The sequence below is a fragment of the Falco rusticolus genome, chromosome 7, assembly GCF_015220075.1.
Source record: "Falco rusticolus isolate bFalRus1 chromosome 7, bFalRus1.pri, whole genome shotgun sequence".
In the NCBI taxonomy this organism is placed as follows: domain Eukaryota; kingdom Metazoa; phylum Chordata; class Aves; order Falconiformes; family Falconidae; genus Falco; species Falco rusticolus.
This window is the reverse complement of record NC_051193.1, coordinates 4505331-4524451: the sequence shown is the minus strand read 5'-3', so window position 1 is coordinate 4524451 and position 19121 is coordinate 4505331. Positions and strand designations below refer to the sequence as shown.

Below are 19121 nucleotides of genomic sequence, written 5' to 3'. Positions count from 1 at the left end.
ATGGCATGTATTCCTGATTTTTTTTTCTTTTTATTTCCTTTATTCAGCTCTTTCTCCTCTTCCAGGTGCCCTGAGCATAGGCACAACCCACCACTGCTCCGGCGCAGGGACTGTCCCTTGCCGCGGGCACTGTGGCAGCTCCTGCGTGCTGGCTGCATTCAACTAATTTTAATCAAAACTCTTGATTTCTTGGGCAGGAGCTATCCCTAGTAACCAAACTCTGCTTTGTCCTCTTGAAAGCCTAATGAATTTTGACAAAACCCTTCAAATCTACTTTGCAAAGGAAATCACTCGGCTGGTTGCTCAAAATTAAAGTGATTGCATATTAACTTGTGCCGTTAAAAGGTCTGTCCGCCTGGAATTTAACAGCTGTTGCATGAATTTCTGCTCTAGACTGTGTTAATAACGTCATGCTAATGCAAATACGAAAATAGGGGGAAAGCTAGATAATCTGAGCCATTTGGGTGAGCAATGTCTGCTAGCACACTTATAATAACCGCTAAAGCTGTGCTTTGCATGCCATTAATTCACAGGAGGGTCCTGGGTGGTACTGGGAGGCAGAGCTTCGTGTGCTAATGAGGCACCGAAGCCGCTGTGTTTCCCTCCACCTTTTGTGTCTCACCTTGAGGTTTTCCCTGTCCAAACCTTGGCTGTTTGTCCCAGGGCTGCATCCCTGCAGAACTGTGGGGTTTTTTTTTCCATTTTTCTTCATAGCTTTTCGTGGCAGGGTTTTTGCAGTGGAGTTTGGGTGAAGGCAGGGGCTCTGTGGGTCTCCCCAGGTGATGGGCAGCTCTTGCCCGATGTCCCCAGCATCCATCAGGATGAACAGCCCAGCAAAGGGTGCCTGACTCACCAGGGCCCCGAGGAAACAGCTGCTGAATGTGAACAGTTTTAGATATTGAGATGTTTTTAGTGAAAAGCAATATTTTCCTGAATCTTCCCCTCCACCCTTTTTGGAGAATTCAGTTTAGTGGAAAACTGATTTTTTTGATCAAATCTGTTTTCTGGGCTCCGCACTGGAAAGACTTTATTTAAATGAAGGGTTTATCTCCTCTAATGATTTCCCTTGTGTCATGGCCCGCGTACTCTCAGCACTTGGTCAGGCGATGCTCCCCCTTTGCCTTGCTTTTCCTGGGGACCATTGGCTCCCAGCATGGAGATCTTGGTGTCCTGGGAGGATCCCTGAGATGCTGGGGGGGCATTGCCCCCCCCCACGCAGGTCTGGTGTGACAGTGACTTCCCAAGGGGCTGTCTTTGCCACTGAGTAAAAGAAAAAATTAAAATCCATGGCTGATGCGTACTTCAGTGTATTGTCCTTCCTGTGGGATGCTCCAGTGTTTGCAGTGGTGCTGGATGTAATGTAGAGAAAGAAAAGTCTGCTGGGGGGATGAGGGGCTGGGGGGGATTCAGGGGACTGTCCCTCTGGCCGTCGCATCATCCAGAGCTGCCAGCTGCCAGAGGTTTGGGTCACCCTGGCAAAACTGTCAGAAAGTCACTTTGCTTGTTTTTATCCCTAAAAACCTGAACTGATTTATGATCGTGCTAATGAAACCCAGGTCTGGGGCATTAATCAGGAAAATGCCCTTTCAGCTCTTCGGTAACGTCAGGAACATTCTGTAGGTCAATCGCTGCTGCTTATCTGGGGCGAAGCTGCCAGGTAAATGCGGGGAAGAAAATGCATTAGTGAATGGGAGGAGGCAGTTAAGGGTCCAGGGCTGACGTGGCAGCTCAGATCCGAGCCAGGTTGTTGCTGATGGGCAGAATTATAAAAATTTAGACTCTCTGAGTGAGCCAAAGTGATGCTGTTGGCAGCTGAAGGAGGAGGCGGGTGCAGCTGCCCCATCCCAGCTCTTCCATCCATCCCTGCCCTGACACTCCTGAAATTGGCCCTAATGGAGGTTAAAATCGCACCAGCAGCTATCAGTCACCACAGGGAAAGTGAACCCTGCCCTGTATGGGTAGGAAATCTGCATAACATGCCCTAATTAGAAAGAGGCTCATGAGTTAGAAATCAGTCTTGCGTTAAATGCTCATCACAGACCAGCTAACGGGGATGTGATCCCGCGCCCGTCACACGCCGGGGAATTAACGAGTGTTTGTAAGAGACAGCACGGGGGGCAGAGGGGCAGGGCTGCCAGCCACCCTGTTAGCCAGCCAGCGATGGAGCCGAGGGCGTCCGTTTCTTCACGTACTGAAGGCAGTGAGAGCAGGCACCTTTTTTTTTCTCCTTTACCTTGATACCTGAAATGACCCATGTGACGAGGTCCCCAGTGTTTTAAGGCCAGCCTAGTTCTCATCTTATAGATGGGCCGTGTCCAAGGGGTGGCTTAGAGCTGTTGTGGCAATGGGAGCAGGAGCTGGCTTTTCACTCTCATCATAACGCTTATGAAAAGTCTTTTAAAATTGATAAAGCAGCTGGGGGAGAGTTGTGTTTGCCTGTGTTTCTCAGTGCCTCATGCGATGGTTTTCTGCATCTCCATGCCTGCCGGATCAAATCCAGGCTGGCAGAGCCACTGTGCCCGTGCATCCCGTGCTGCTCCCGGCTGGCATTCACCGGAGCTGCGACTGACCGTGCAGTGCTGCAGCAGGCACCAAGGCTGCCTGGCAATTAGCAGCCACGTCTCCCTGGGAGCAAATTCATTGAAATAACCCTTCCCACCAGCAGCAGCACAGGGGTGAGCCCCTGGGCCTGATCCAGCCACCCCAGAACACGCCTGGCCATTGCCCTTAGCTGCAGATGGTAAAAATGCAGCGTGTTCTCTTTGGTGTGTTTCTTTGTTCATGTTAAATGGAGCCAGGAGCTTGATACGTTAAAAGGTCAGTGCTGGAAGGGCTATGAAATATTTAGTGGCTGCGTTGTGCTGACCTAGTTAGTTTGCACGCTCCAAGTGTGCCACTACCTCCGGGCTGCGGCGAGGAGCCAGAGCAGGGGAAGGAAGGGCAGTGGGGTGGCTGGCCCCGGAGGCATCCTGCGAGGTCCCTGCAAGGAGCAGGGGGTCCCTGCAACCCACCTGCCATGGGAACCTGAACAGGAGGCTCTGCTGCGTGCTGGGCATCGTCCTCTGCTGTGCAGCTCAGCACGTCCTCGCTCTGCGGGGGTGTCAGGAGTAGACCGTCCCTAAAAGTCTTGCAAGGTTTTCCATCCATGTGGAGGATCCCATTAGGTTAGTAGTGTCGTTAAGCAGAGTATTGACGATCCTGAAGTCACTGGGGGCTTGTCCTGCAGAGACCTGTGCATGCCTTGCTCAGCATCACTTTCCAAGTCTGGGAAACAATGCTTCCCAAACGCTTCATGCACAGCCCAACATCTGATCTGCCTAGAGACCCAAGGATTGGCTTGGAGTCTCTCGAGTCCCCTCCAGCCCTTCCACCCATGGTTTCAGACTGTCATGCAACAATTTCCTAGGGAGCTTCCCAGCTGGCGGTGTCCCCTCCTGGGGCTGGGCAGGGCAGCCCCGTGGGGTTGTGTTTGCAGAAACCCCTTTGCATACACGGAGCAGCTACAGCCCCCCCCGTGACAAAACCAATCCCAGACTTGGCTGGGTGTCTCCTCCTGCCAAATATCCCATCCCAGGGTCAGTTGTGGAGCTCACTTCCACAACAAGGCTCCAGCCTTAAAAAGACCAAACTTATCACTAAATTTTTTTGTTTGTTTGTTTGTTTCTGGGTTTATTTTAAATTACAGACAGGCCGGATCGAACCCAACTACCCCAAAGTCTGTGGTCACCAGGGCAATGTGCTGGACATCAAGTGGAATCCCTTCATTGAGAACATCATCGCGTCATGCTCTGAAGACACCTCGGTGAGCTGCAATGCTTTGGGCTGGCACCTCCATGGAGCCATACAGCTCCGTGCACCCCCTGCCTTTAATTTATAGACCCGGGTGATGCAGGAAGGGGCTGCTGGAGGCACTGCGGGTGGGTGATGGCTCAGCTGTCTCAGGAACGGAGAGGGGTAAGAGATTGATGTAGAGCAAAAGGCAAATTTTGCCAATCCCCAGCTGCTGTGCCAGTGGTGCAGGGACTGTGGCTGGTGCCCAGCTCCTCCACTGTCCCCAGTGTCACTTATTGTCACAGTGCTGCTCTTTCTGTGTCCCTCACTGCAGATAAGCTGTACAGCTGTGCACAATGAGGTCTTTTTTTTTTTTTTTCTCCCCTTCCTTCAAACCCAACAGCAATGCTATTATTAATCCTTGCTCTCGGGGACTGCAACTGCTCTTGTGGCCTGATCCATCAAGTGATATGAGCCAATGGCAGTTTTGCAGGCTGGGATAATGAATCAGGTCATCTTTAAGTAGCTGTTCTTTGCATCCTCCTCCTCTTTATTTTCTGAACACAAACAAGTCCATCCCAAAGGCTGTATCATAAAGGGAAAAAACCCTTTGTATGAGGGAGAAGATTTGGGATGATCCAGTTTTTAAACCAGTTACAAATCTGCCTTGCCTGATCTATAGCATTTCACTGTATTATCACCTAATGTCTCATCCTCTCCTTAAGTTCAGTATATTGGCATTTTTTTATTAGCTGAGAGCTTGTCAAGGAAGATATTGAGTGGGGAAAAAGAGTCAGATCCTGGCCATGAATCATGGTGAGCTGTCTCCTTTAAATTGTAACCTTTTATATGCAGTCGCTAGGGAATAGGAGGTGCTGGGAGGGAGGGAGCATACTGGGAAGACTTCGTAAGACATCATTAAACTTGGGAAATTAATTGCCCCTGAGGCTGTCTGGTGTGTGTGGGGGGTGTCCCCCCTGATGAGGAAGAGTTGGAGGGGAGCATCCCTGCGGCTGGGTGGGCTTCTGGCTCCCAGTGCCACCCCATGCCCAGGGTGCTCATGGGCAGGTCTTGCACCTTTGGGCTCTCTCTTGCTCCCAGGGGTTTAACAAGCTTCAGGTCAACCGTTTTGTCAAAGAGAGAGGATGATCAGGTCCTTGCCAAGTCCGAGCTGCAGAAAACAGAGTATTTGCATGACATTTGTCACCTGGGTACACCATCCGTCCCAGGCTGGGGGCACCGCCACTGTGGGAGACACGGAGGACCTGCCACATGCACCGCTGGCCCAGTGATGCTGCTGGCTGGTCCTGCTCCAGACTCATGTCTTTCTTCCATAATGCCCTATGCAGAGAGGATGACGTATGCAGCCTTGTCCCCGGGGCATCACTGTGGGTTAATCCTCTCCAAGGGGTTGATGAGGATTTTACGTCTGGGCAGCACCTGTTATTAATGCTGCCTCGCTGGAGAGGGATCGTTCTTGCAGGCCACCCGGGTTATCGTGCTGCTTGAAACCCCTCCTGTAATTATTCCCTTGCTATCAGACCTGTATCCGTTCATACCTGTCCATCCCCGCTTGGATAACGGCGTCTGTCCTCACCTGATGCTCTCCTGTGGGGTGCCAGGGCCATTAATTCATTATTTGTTCTTGTGGGACAATTAGCAGCAGGGCTGATCCTCTATAGTTCCGGGTCCCTGCCACGGTGCTGTGAGCTGCTGGAATGATGTGAAGGCTTTTTGGGAAGGAGCTTTTAAAGGGCAGGACAAACCAAGCGGGAAGATTAAAAGGGGAATTACCCAATCTCCGTAAGTGTTTCAGGCTCCGCATTTTCTCGTGCCGGAGCTCTCCGTGCACTCGGGCACAGTGAGCTGATGTGGCACATGCAGCTGCGGGGAGGGGTTCGCAGCACAATGTCTTGCTTGCAGGATACAGCTCTCCTTGGAAAGAGGCGTTTCAGGGAAAATTTTATCAAGAGGGTTTCTTGAGACGGGTTGGGAGAGGAAGCCTCCAGTTCCATAGGCTGCATCCCGCGCTGGCTGCTCTCCCTGGTGTCACAGGAGGAGGTAGAGATGCTTCTAGGGCTGTTCCTCTGGGTCTTTTTTTAATGACAATTTTCTGAAAGCATCATTTCCGTCCCAGGGTGGGACCAGGTTGTGAAACGCAGCATTGGATTTTTGGGTTAGCTCCAGCTATGCCTACACTGGCAACAGAACAGCATTAGTACTACAACCAGTTCCAACACGTCTATTTTCAGGTCATAGTGACCGTGGTAATGGGGAAACCTGCCTAAAATAGCCTGTCCCTGGCACTCACCCCTTTTTTTTTTTTTTTTTTTTTTTTCACAAGACACAAAGAATGATGCAACTTCGTTAGGAGCAGACTGCAGAGGTGATGCTGTGCTGCAAAGCCCCAGCGATGGTTCTTGGCTGAGCACAGATGCAGGACACATTTAATAACCAACCTTTAGGCTACTTGCCCAGTGCAAGGCAAGAGGTAGCTCCTATCTGAGCAGACCCTGACAATGCAGGGAGCCCAGGCATCGCAGCTGAGCGCAGGAAGGTTTCCCAGTGTGTATCCCCTGGGTTTGATGACACGTGCCCTGAGCAGCGAGCATGCAGCAGGCACTGCGCCGGTGGGCAGAGCTCGCTGGATGCATTTGTGGATGCAGATCGCTGGAGTGAGGCGCAGCCAGAGGTTTGGTAACAGCCGTTTCGTAACCCACCGCTTTCATAACCGGTTCCTTCGACATCAGGGTTGTGTTGCTTGTTCCTCATGTTGTGCCTTGTTTGAAAACCGCTGATGCTCTCAGAATTGTCCCTTGGAGCCAAACCAGCCTCTTAACCACGTCTCTCTCATAATGCCGTTTCCTCTGCATGCCACGCAACCCAAGAAGCAGCGTCTTTCACCACTAAATGTGCAGGTTCAGGGAGAAAACTGACAGCTCCACCTGTACATCCCTATGCAGATTTTTCACTTGCATACTGCAAATTAAATTTTGTGTCACACACCCCTCCCCTGCTGTAGCTGCTGAGCTGGATGGGGCAACCCTTGTGGGAGCTGGAGTGGGAAGAGCAACCGAAGGGGCAGCAGGATCAGTTCTCTCCAGGCAGCAGCCTCCCAGATATTCCCTACGTTTTGGCAAAGCTTTATTTCAGCTCAGTGATGCTCGCTGGGGCAGCACAGCCCCGGCCACCGCATCTGCTCAAAGGCAAGCTCATCTTTCGAGATGCTGGTGGAGGAGGTGAAAGGGAACGTGCACAGGCTGCATGCTGCATTCAATACGGTTGGGTTTTTTAAAATGAGCATTACTGAACGGTGGTGTGATGTGTCTGCAACTGGTATCAGAGCGGGGGCGAGGCAAGGGCTCCGGGATGGACGGGTGTGCTGGCCAAGGCAGCCTGCCGTGGGGAAGAGCTGAGAGTGCAAAGCTCAGCGGTTTCATCTCTTCACCTGAGCCATGGGGACATGTACACACCACCAAATGCTGCCAGGTTTCGGGTGGCTCTGGGAAGCCGCAGGGCTGGCAGGACCCTGGGTCTTGCTGCTCAGACAAGTGCAGGGTGCTCCGGCACGGAGCAGACTGAGGGTGGGTAGATAAATGCGCCCTGTCACTTTGGCTTCGTACTGGTGACCTGCCGGGGAGATGAAAGCATCTATACTGGCTCTCTGATAGCATTAGCTGGAGCTGTTTAATTGAAGAAGAGACACTATAGAAGCCTTATTCTGTCTCAGTGCATCCCCTCCTTTTGTTCAGCAAGCAGCTTTTCAGGCTTGTTTTTAACCCAGGTTCTCTCCCCTGGTGGGTAGCAGCTCCTGGTGAGGCTGGTGGCAGCAGGGGAGTCTCCCCTGGCCCTGCTCCTCCGTGAGCGCTGCTTCGTCGGGTCCTTCTCCTCAGCACCCACAGTTCGGGGCGAAACCATTGCCTTGTTTTGGGCTACCCTTTCCCCCCAGAGCTTGCTGGTCTGATGGGATGGATTCTCTGTGCCTTCCCCCTGCCCTCACGGGGACCAGATCACCTTGGGACAACCATTAGTGCAGGATGAGGCCGCTGGCGTCGGGACATGGCAGGGATTCAGCAGCTCAAGCCCCCTGGGGCTCCCAACGCCCTCCCGACGCCTGCCCCATCCTGCAGGTGCGGATCTGGGAGATCCCCGAGGGTGGTCTGAAGAGGAACATGACGGAGGCTGTCCTGGAGCTGTACGGGCACAGCCGGCGCGTCGGCCTCGTCGAGTGGCACCCCACCACCAACAACATCCTCTTCAGTGCTGGCTACGACTACAAGGTGAGCTCTGCCCAGCCCCGCTCCTCACACTTGGCTGCTGCCCTTGCAAAGGCTTCCCGGGCTCGTGGCACGGGTGGGAGCCACCCGCATGCAGCCATCGGCGTAAAATGACCCACTGTGTCTGCAGCAGGAGGTGCCTGCCTGGTGCGAGGGTCTTGCACCCGGTTGTAAGGAATTTCTTCATTTTGCACAAACAGCAGCTGCAGGGCAGCCCTGGGAGGAGGGAAGGGGGCTCTGTAAGTGACAAGCAGGGGGGATTTCAGCCCAAACAGGTGATATTAAGACACCTGAAGTGGATGTGGAGGTTGCAGGAGGGGTGGGAGGGTCTTCAGGAGCGGAGACCCCAGCGCAGCCTCCCCACTTCCCACAGGTCCTCATCTGGAACCTGGACATTGGGGAGCCGGTGAAGATGATCGACTGTCACACAGATGTCATCCTCTGCATGTCCTTCAACACTGACGGCAGCCTCCTGGCCACCACCTGCAAGGACAAGAAGCTGCGGGTTGTGGAGCCGCGCTCCGGCAGGGTCCTGCAGGTGTGGTGCTTGTGCTGGGGCAGCTGCATGGGATGGGGGGAGGATTAGAAATAAGATCTTGGGGAGGAATCCTACTGAAACGTGTCAAAATGTTTGCAAGGTACTGTACGTACTTGTGATGTGATGTTTTCCCACATGTCAGGATCCACTGTGCCACTGTGGGGAGCGGCTGGTTGTTTTAATTCAGTGGAGATGAGGAGGGCTCAGCCTCATCCTAAGCACAGGAGTTGGAGGGTTTATTCTTTTATTAATTATTTGCGGAAAGTAGCAGAAATTTGGGGGTGTGTGCACAGAACGTTCTGTAAAGAGCCACGGTTTGGAGGAAGACGGTGCTTTCTCAGTAAAGGTGATATCTAATATTAGGGAGATGGGCGTTTTTGTTCTGCACAGGGGACAGGCACGGGATCACGGTACCTCAGCGCTGTCTGCCGCCTGGCCAGCACAGAGCCAGCGTTCCACTGGGACGAGGCGGGAGGGGTTTTGTGGGGGTGGCAGGTTGGGGTGCCTAGCAAGGGGAGAGGCTTTGCTGGGGCAAGGGCCAGGGAGGGGAGGCTGCCAGCTAGCACAGCCCTGTCTTGCAGGAGGCCAGCTGCAAGAACCACCGCGTCAACCGGGTGGTCTTCCTGGGCAGCACGAAGCGGCTGCTGACGACGGGGGTGTCGCGCTGGAACACGCGGCAGATCGCCCTCTGGGACCAGGTGGGTGCCGGGACCACCGCTCTGTCCCCATGGGGACCCCCGCTCAGCACGAGCATCGGGACATCTGGCCTAATCAGACACTTTTTCCTCTTGCACAGGAAGACCTGGCCATGCCCCTGATAGAGGAGGAGATCGACGGGCTCTCGGGTCTCCTCTTCCCTTTCTACGATGCTGACACTCACATGCTGTACTTGGCGGGCAAGGTACGGGCATCCCGCAGCATCCCCTGGGGAGATGAAGGGGCCTCTCTCCAGCAAACGGCTGTGCTGAGCCCCAAGCACTGCGTTGCGCAGCTCTTTGCCCACGAAACCCTGGTTTGGAGAGGTGCCTGCTGCTGTTGCAGGAGTGGACAGCATCCCACCGGGTGATGCAGAGGGCTGCAGCATCCCCAGCCTGTGTCCCCCCAGCATTCCCCAAGGACGGGGTGCTGGGGGTTGTTCTATGGTCTTTTTTTCAACCTCATGTTTGCCAAAGCAGTAAACAGTCTCCCTCTTCCCTGTGCTCGCTCCAGGGTGACGGCAACATTCGGTATTACGAGATTGGTTCGGAAAAGCCCTACCTGAGTTATCTCATGGAGTTTCGCTCCCCAGCCCCGCAGAAAGGACTGGGTAAGGATGGCTGTGCTGCTGATCCTTCGCTCTGAACATGCAAAAGGTAGATGATGGAAGGTGCTTAATTAAATGCCACAGGCAAATGGGTTTGGCATGGGTTTGGCGGGTGCCATGATGGCTCTGGAGCATCAACACGGGGCTGCAGTGCTTGCAGGGCAGCATTCACATCGCTATGCCGTCCTTCCAGCAGTGATTCAGCCAGTCTGGGTCCCAGCCAGGCACACACCTAGTGACACCCTTCCTGCTGTCACCCGTACCACAGCTTTACCAGGGGACATCAGTCGGTGATCCCCGTGATTTGTCCTGAATAAAAGCTGCTCATCCCTTTCCCGATGTCCCTGCAAACACCCGTGGTGTGGCCCACGTCTGTGCCCCCGGTCCCAAGTGATGGCAGGGATTAATTCAGTAAAGACCCGGGTCTCCTGATGGAGAGCGAGGAGCTGTTGGGGTGTTACCTGCTGGGGAGGTGATGCGTCCCAGCTGGCTGCCCGGGGTTTGCAGCACCCGCGGGTTATTGTCTGCGCCTCCTCCGCAGGAGTGATGCCAAAGCATGGGCTGGACGTGTCGGCCTGCGAGGTCTTTCGTTTCTACAAGCTCATCACCCTCAAGGGGCTGATTGAACCCATCTCCATGATCGTGCCGAGGAGGGTGAGTCCCTCGGGGTGTGGGGGCGAGGCAGCGTCCGGGGTGTGCAGAGCAGGAGTGGTGTGATGGAGATGCCCTCGCTTGCGCTGTTTGCCTGACCAGTCCAAAGGCTGGGTCTCTGCACTAGGCTTAGACCTCCCAGTCTTTACGCTTCCCAGGCATGGAATTCCCAGGGGGCTTTTACCCCAGGCTTAATGGGAATGTTTTAGGAAGTGCATCTCTGCATTGCTCCTTACCTTGATGCAATCGTTCTGTGCAGAATCAGCTCAGTCCACTGCAACAGGTAACCAGGGGCTTGTCTCACCTGAGATTTAGGGACTGTTTCTGGTAAAATACATCTGGGAACCGGAGCAGGATTTGGCGGATGGAAGCAAACCAGGGCTGCGTGGAGGGGCCGGTTCCAGGCTCTGCTGCAGCTCGGCAGCCGCTCGTCCTCCTCCGGCGGCTCCGCTCTGCTGCTGGCCAGCATTGTCCAGATTTGCTGCATGCCCCGAGCAGGCAGCGCTGGCGTTTCTCACCCAACTTAATGGCGCAGACACCAGTTTATTGCTGCCCTGGGCGGCTGCGTTGCTGCATGCCAAAGGAGTGAGCACAACTGTTTGCAGCACGTTGCAACGTGTAGTTAAACTTGTGAGCATATTCACGGAGGCGGTTGCTTCTCTTTCCCCGTGTTTTCAGTCGGAAACGTACCAAGAGGACATTTACCCGATGACTCCGGGTACGGAGCCAGCCCTCACGCCAGATGAATGGCTGAGTGGGGTGAACAGAGGTAAGGCCACTGGTCACGCTGGGCAGGCAGCACGGAGCCCCGAAATGGCTGGGCTGTGGGATGGGGCCGCAGCCCCCCCTGACCCCCTCCTGTGCTCTGCCCTGCTCAGATCCCATCCTGATGTCGCTGAAGGAGGGCTACAAGAAGACATCCAAAATTGTCTTTAAGGCACCAGTGAGGGAGAAGAAGAGCGTTGTCGTTAATGGCATAGACCTGCTGGAGAATGTGCCGCCCCGGACGGAGAATGAGGTAGGGCAGCGTGGTCCTGACATGGGGACGTGAGGGGATGGTCACTGGCTGAGGGGGGGATGTTTTCTGGAAAAGCTACCACTGCAGGTCTCTGCTTGTATTCCCAAACTGAGGTACCTGGGCACTGTGTTTCCCTGTGGCTTGAAGCATCCCACTCTACATTAACCACAGAGTACCCAAAAGGGGCAGCGTGAAGCTCCTCCATTTTATTTATTTTTTATTATTAAAATCCTTCTCCCAGATTAAAACCCTCATCCTGGCCTAATGGTTGGACTTGATGATCTTAAAGGTCTTTTCCAACCTAAGGGATTCTATGATTCTCTGGGAACAACATACGGAGGCGCTGGGGAACCATCAGCGCTTGGACCCGGAAGGAATTTGTTTTGCTGGAGCTGAGTTTGCAGATTGGGTGCTTAGGGCATCCCTGGGCTGGAGGGTGATATATTAAATCCGAGAGCACAGGCAGCACGGCAGATGAAGGCGTGTTGCAAAAGCAGTCGAGTTATGAAACGGCCCCAGCGTGGCTCCGGGGGCTGGCAGGAGGGTGAGGGCCCAGGGGTGAGCAGCCGGCACGGTCCCTCCAGCTCCCTCCTTCCCTTCCAGCTCCTTCGGATGTTCTTCCGACAGCAGGATGAGATCCGGCGGCTGAAAGACGAGCTCTCACAGAAGGACATACGGATCCGACAGCTACAGCTGGAGTTGAAAAACTTACGTAACAGCCCGAAGAATAATTAACTTCCAGGGACGTTTTATAAATAAACTTTCTTTGTTTATACTCGCTCTTTAATTTTATTGTATCCACTTACACAGAATATGAGCCAGAAGTCAAGTGACCTGCCAAGAGCCCACTCGCTGACTGGAAATACGTCCTCCTAGTCTTGCCTAGCACTAAACCCGCTATAACGGAACAGCTGCTGCACGAGAGGTGGCTGGGGCGGCCGTGTGCCCTGGCGATGCTCTTGGAGTAAGTAGACGAGCCGTGTCCCCTCCGTCGGGATTAACCGGCACGGGGGAGCCAAGGCGGCGGTGACTCGCAAGGAGAGCGTGATGCTTTGTTGCTATTAATTTTTTTCCTATGCAAAAATGTGACAGCGGGTGCAGAACTGGAACGGGGGGTGGGGAGGGCTTAGTTGACAAAAGCTCGCTGCGGCGGCAGCAGCCTCAGACCCTTCCCATGGCAGCGGGAAGGCTTTGGCAGGGGCAGCCTGTGCGTGCCCCGGGGGTCCAGCCTGGGGAAGGGAGTTGCTCCACATGTGTGCGTGCATCCACGCACACGCACCTCTATCCTTAAAAAAAAAAAAAAAAAAAAAAAGCTGTGTTTCCTAACTGGAGAGGGATTTTTGCTCACTTTGCCTGGGCAAAGAGGGACTTACCGTCCTCCTGTCCGCTGGGATGTGTGCCAGTGACGTAGGGAAGAGGAAAGGATGTCACCCAGCTCGCCCCGAGGGATGGACCCGGCGGGTTCCAGAGCTGCATGGGCGCTCGATGGGTCTAGCATGTGTGTACAATCACAGATTGTTGTCGATTAGGCCTGTAGCACAGGGAATGACACCAAATACTGCTAGTTTACCTATATATATATATATACATATATATACATATTTTCACTAAATCAAGTTGCTGAACTGCCCAGCACTACCAGTGCAGCGGTTTCTCCTCTCCATTAATTTACATTGTGCCCCGGGCCCACTGCTTCCCCCTCTTTACGTTACATGTGCTGTCATTGCCTCTTATTTATGCTACCACGGATTAGTGATGAAATAAAATGTTTTCAAGATACCAAAACTTTGCCTGTTCCTTTCTTTGCCGGAGGGCTGGCCCCCACCCGAGGGGGGGTGGTGGGATGCAAAGGGGCGTTTTTGGCTGTGCACAAAGTCGTTCTCTGCTTGTGCTGCTGCTCTTCCCCCAGGGTGGGAGGTCCCTGCAGGGCTGAGCGATGATGTGGGGTGGCTGCAAGGGGCTTGGGTGTGCGACACAAGAAGCAGAAGCCCTGACTGTGCAGGGACAAAGTGCTGGGGACTGGGCTGGGCAAGTGGCACCTGGGGAGATGCTTGCTGGAGGCAGTTTACTAGATGGGGGAAGCAGCCGAAGTTGAATCATGGAATCATGCAATGGTTTGCTTAAGAAGGGACCTTTAAAGGACCCCCCTGCCATGAGCAGGGCCATCTCCAACTAAATCAAGGTGCTCAGAGCCCCGTCCAGCCTGAACGTGAATGTTTTCAGCGATGGGGCATTGGCCACCTCCCTGAGCAACCTGTGCTGGTGCCTCACCACACCCATCATAACAAATTTCTTCCTTATATCTACTTTGAATCTCTCCTCCTTTAGTTTAAAACTATCACCTCATTCCTATCGCAACAGGCCCTGCTAAAAGTCTGTCCCCATCCTCCTTATAAACCTCCTGTGCCAAGATTGGACCTAAATTTGCAGGTAAAATGCAGCGGTTCTGCTGCTGCCCCTGCTGCCTGCGGTGCTGCAGTCAGGCATGCGTGAGCAAGAGGGTAGCACGAGGGATGCTGAGATGGAAATAGAGCTGTAAGCTTTATTTCCTTTTTGTTTTCTTATGTTGAGGAATGTGTTATCGTTTGGTGTCAGGACCGGAGTTTTCGGGTTTTATCGTGTCTCATAATTGGAAGGAGAAACTGCTATTTAAGCACATCTCGGCTGCCTCGTGCAGAGCAGCAGTGGCTTGGTCCTGGTTGAGGTTATTTATGTCTTATGGCCTTAGTCAAAGGGGGTGTGTTGGGACTTATTGCATGAAATTATCTCTTGTAAGGGAATAGCCAACGTTTCTCCAAAGCCCCTTGAATCGATGCAAAATGAGCCCAATTACGGCTGCGGGTGGTGATGATTAATGAGCCAGTTAGCATATCTGCAAACATCAGCACAAATCCGGTGGCAGCTGCCGCCTCTGTTGCAGGTGAGGGGGATGTCTCGGGGTGCGCAGGCAAGTGATGCAGGATGCTGCCCCACGGGGTGGCTCTGGGTGGGCTCCAGCACGTGGCATTACCTTTGCAAAGCGCGCTCATGGAGCTCCCGAAACATTTGGGATTTGCCAAAAATCTCCAGCCCAAGTCATGGCCGTGCAGTTTCCAGGTTCTCGCTGCTCCTCTTGCACCTTTCCTCCCAGGCTCCCCTCTCTCGGTAACAGCTCGAGCTTTTCCCAGCATTTCCCCCTGCACCATCTGGGCTCTATTTAAAGCAGAAAAGCCCATTTTTGGGGCACTTGATACATCTGACTTCAGCACAGATTTCCCTGCACTGCTGCAACCTTACGCCTCTCCCATGGAGCAGGGGTCCCGTGCAGCCGGGTGCTATCCTGCATCGCTGCAAGGACCCACTGCAGCACCCCTCATCCCCGGGGTTTTGGGCCACTGGGGAACTGCGAGCCCCGCTCCCACACTGTCCCACATCCTTGCCTTTTGCTCTTGATGAGCCTGTGGTTGTGTTGTGGGTTTTTCAGACGCTCCTGGGTATCTTGCAGTATTTTCCAGGGTCTAAATGAGATCAATGAGTCTGTAACCTCCCAGCTTTTTTTCTTTCCCATCCTTCTTGCAGACATCACAGCATCTTTAAAGCCTCCCAATTCCTCCCTGGTCCTGCACTGGTAGCAGAGCTGATCCTGGGACCAGCTCCTCCAGGACCCCTCCAGGAACTTTATCCAGCCTCAGTAAGTCACAAACATCTGATTTAGCTGCAGCCTTTCCCAAGCTGTCCCCATCCAAACCCAGGCTGGGGTCTCACCCTTCCTGTACTGCTGCTAATTGCAATTACCTCTCCAGCACAGCTGACATCTTCAGGGATAACAGGTTTTAAGCAAAAAGGATTAAAGATCTCAGCTGTCCCTAGCAGACAGCCCCTTCCTTCTTCAAACAGGGCCATGGGGTGATTTCTTTCCTACTTTGTTTTTCCCCTCCATATTAATGCCGTCCCTCTGTGCTCATCCTTATCAACCTGACCTACTTTCTGCTTCCTGGAGATTTCGCTTTGTTTGAGGCTTGGCCTCCTCGTACGCTTCCTAGCTGCAGGATTATTGTTAATTCTCTGTTCCAACATTTTGTGAGTGCCTACTTGAAAAGATTTCTGGTGATTAAAATACCCCTGAATTTATAGCTGAAGATACAAGATCTGGGTTTTGAAATCTAAAATGAAGTAAATGCAGAGGAGAAGCCACTATGTGTTTTAGTTTAATTAAATGGGAGTTTCCCATCAATTTGCCGAGGACGATGCTCATTCTTCCTTAACCTCACATCCTTAAAAATAAGGGGTGCTTTGCACTTACAGAACTTGGCCCCGCTTGGTTCAGCATCTCCAGCCGTGCACTCAGGGACCCTCTGTTGGGAGGGCAGCTCTCTCACAGCAAAAAAAAAGTAGAAATTTTTGCAAGTTGAGTGCATTTTTAGAAATTACACACTGCTGCCTTTGACTTACAGCAAGATCACCAGAATGCAACTTTCCCTTCCCCTCCCAGAGGTTTTCAAACACCAAAAGGGGAATTTGATGCTGAAAGAGAGCTGAAGCCCCATCAGGATTTGTGCAGCAGGCGGCTGCTTCTCTGGGCATCCTGGCAAGCGCCAGCCCCGTGCCACATCGACCTGCTTGCTAGGACTGATGGCCATGCTTGGGCGTACCTGCTCCAGCCAGGTGTGGCTGCTCCAGCTGTTCTGCAGCATCTGTAAAGGCTCAGCAGGGAAACACCCTGTTGCCTGCCCTACTGCCCAGCAGCAGCCAGCTTCTGGACAGGGCTGGCAAATCACAATGAGACCAGGAATTACAGCAAAGCTGGGATGTTTGAAGAAAGGACGGCTGGTGGGCTTTCACGGGAGGGTGTCCAGGGTGAAATGCTCATCTGGTGCTACCTCTGTGGCTGACTCCCTCTTGGCAAGTGCCAAGTGTCACGGAAAAATAAAAACTCCAAACAGAAAGCGTCAATAGCCTTGCCAAAAAGTTCACCGGGTTTATATTGGCTCTAGGCAGAAGGAGCAAAACCAGCAGCGACAGCAACCAGCTGACAGCAGAAAAGTCACTCGGTGACGTTACCCGGACCAGACGAGTGCTGAACAGAGCAGCAGTCAAATTACGCTCAGAGAAGCACCAGTATGAGTTAGTGGGAGATGCTGGGATAGAGGAAGCGGTCAGTTTTCCAGTTAAAAGGGGAGTGATAACTGCACTCCCGAACCACACACCCCTTGTCTGCCTCTAGCCTGTGCCCCCAGCCTGTGCTTACCCCCCGACAGATTAATCCCCCTCCCCATTCCTCCGTCCCCTTGCCCAATGCATGAAGCACAATAACAGCTGAATATTTCAATCCTCCCTCGGCGATCCGTGCAGCCATGAATCAGGGTGCTGCTGCTGCCAGAGCCTTGCCTGGAAGAAGGGCGAGGGCTGCTGCAAGCGAAGCTGTGGGTTGCGCGGGGCGATTGCTTCATCCGCCACAGCAAAGCAAGCATTCGTCAGCGTGAAGCAGAGCAGGAGGGAGGAGGAGGAGAGCTTCCCCAGCTCTGTTTCGGGAGGCAGCAGGAATTATTTGCAAGAGGAGAGCAGTGAGCCGAGATGCTACACTTGCTGCCCTGGCCGCTGGGCATGGGGCAAGCATCGCGGTCCTTCTCTCAGACCCACCTGCCACCAGCCTTCATTCCAATATTCCCAGGCTGCCCACTTACCTGCTGCTACAGCCGAGCTGCCAGCCATGGTCCGGAGGAGCTGGCAGGATGCAGGCAGCAGCATCACACGCTGGGGCATCCTCCCTGGCTGCAGCAGCAGCTGCTGCCAGCCCAAACCTCTGCCCAGCCTGTGCTGCTGCTGCTGGGGTAGGTGCATCAACACATTGGCTTCAGCAACTAAAGCTGACGTGGCCTCCAGACAACTGAGAAAGTTATTTTCCCATCAGGAAGAGCTCCATGGCGCTGGATCGCTAATTGACTCTCATTTTTTAAGTACTCTGCGGTACATTTCTTCCCTTAATGTGGACTAAAAATCCTCAGCCATCTCGTTCCTGATGTAATCATCAGAGATTTCTCAATTTCAGCATGGGATGATTCATTCTTACTGAAGCATAGGATGTGTTTAAAGACAACCGTAACAGATTCTTGGTCGAAGCTGGGATTGTCCTGCAGAGGACTAGGGCAGCGATTTAATACAACCAAAAGCATCGCAGGGCAGGGTAAGACCCAAGACTATCAGTTTCAGTCCACTTTTGGCAAGGATGGTCGGTCGTTACAGCTGGTTGCAGACCAGCAGATTTGCCTCTCTGTATCCAAATCAAAGTGATCTGGAATGTATTTGTGGTCAAGCAATTCACTGGCCCCACCTTGGGCAAGAGGATGAAGGAATAGCTTTCCCCGACTATCACAAATTCCTAAGTTTTAAGGAAATACCATCAAAACGAGTGGTGAAGGATCTGCTGCAGAGTCCAGACAGAGCCTTGGCTTACCAGAGCCAGCAGTTAGCACCTCCTGTTTCAATGGACAATGTTGACAATCATTTGGGCTTAGAAATCCTTCCTGACCTTCAGCAGAGTTCTGCCCCTTGCTTCAACCACCACAAATAGTTCAGGTACAAGAGTGCATTATCAAATCAACCGAGGAGCAGCCGTCCTCGAGGGTGCCAGAAATGCAAACACCTAAGCCGTTATGTTGTTAGGACCATGTGGATTTGCAGTCCTCTCTGTTCAGCTTGGCACATAACGATTTTGACCAAAAGCATCTTGTCCCCGGCTTGCACGTGCCCGTTGACAGGCACTGCACAACCCCGAGCAGCGCAGGAGAGGTTGGGTTTGTGAAGAGGGGGCACAAACGAGGCTGGAAAGCCCCAGCAGCACATTTCAGGCGGTCTGAGTTTTAGAACAGGTTCAGGACAGCAAAGCAACGTAAAGCACCCCAGGAACAAACTCTTGGGGACTTGTCTAACATGGGAGGACTTTGCTTTTCCATGGAGAACCTTTCCCCAGCACCTGTCAAGTTCCAGATAACGCTGAGTTTCATGCTACACTCAAGGATGAATGCACAAAAGAGAATAGTTTTGGTATCCGGAAAACACCAAGCTCCGTCCCCATGGTCCCTGCCCAGGCAGATCCATCAGCCCTAGCCTGCTGCATGGCCAGGGCTCTTCAAATTGCCAGGTAGTTAGAAGGCAAACCGAGAGCAGAAAGAGCAAAGTGACTCAAAAACTTGGCATTTGAACAAGCTGAACTCTCCCACTAGTCATTTCTGACAGTATTTCTACCTGGGTTTTCCTGCTGAACTGTTATAAAATACTGGGGTTTGGGGTTTTGCCAAGGGTAAGTTGCTAAGTATCTTTAGCCAGCACTTCCATACACACAGAGCACTCAGGAAAACAAGCCCTTGGTTCTCAGCCTGACAAGACTGTACTTACACACTACGAAACATGAAATAACAGTGGAATTAACCACACTGGGCAAACCTCGGGTTTTGTTTTCAGTGGCAGCAGGCAGGCAGAAGTCACTTAGTTTCCCCCCTTCCCAGCACACGCAGGCAAAACCTTGCTGCCGATCAGACACCTGCCTCGGAGCTTCCCTCTCATCTCCCGGGATTAGTGCTTCGG

General features: G+C 53.0%; 1 protein-coding gene across 4 annotated transcripts in view; it reads left to right on the top strand.

Annotated features, from left to right (window-relative positions):
• Positions 1 to 13343, top strand: part of CORO2B (coronin 2B) — a 44986-nt gene extending 31643 nt beyond the window's left edge. For all 4 annotated transcript variants that reach the window (XM_037394415.1, XM_037394417.1, XM_037394418.1 and 1 more), the window contains 10 exons: positions 3686 to 3802; positions 7902 to 8051; positions 8422 to 8586; positions 9168 to 9284; positions 9383 to 9487; positions 9796 to 9892; positions 10431 to 10543; positions 11219 to 11309; positions 11419 to 11558; positions 12162 to 13343. In XM_037394415.1, coding sequence (XP_037250312.1) covers positions 3686 to 3802; positions 7902 to 8051; positions 8422 to 8586; positions 9168 to 9284; positions 9383 to 9487; positions 9796 to 9892; positions 10431 to 10543; positions 11219 to 11309; positions 11419 to 11558; positions 12162 to 12293 — 1227 coding nt within the window. In that variant the 3' untranslated portion in view covers positions 12294 to 13343. The remainder of the gene's footprint in view (positions 1 to 3685; positions 3803 to 7901; positions 8052 to 8421; positions 8587 to 9167; positions 9285 to 9382; positions 9488 to 9795; positions 9893 to 10430; positions 10544 to 11218; positions 11310 to 11418; positions 11559 to 12161) is intronic.
• The last annotated feature ends 5778 nt before the right edge of the window (positions 13344 to 19121 follow it).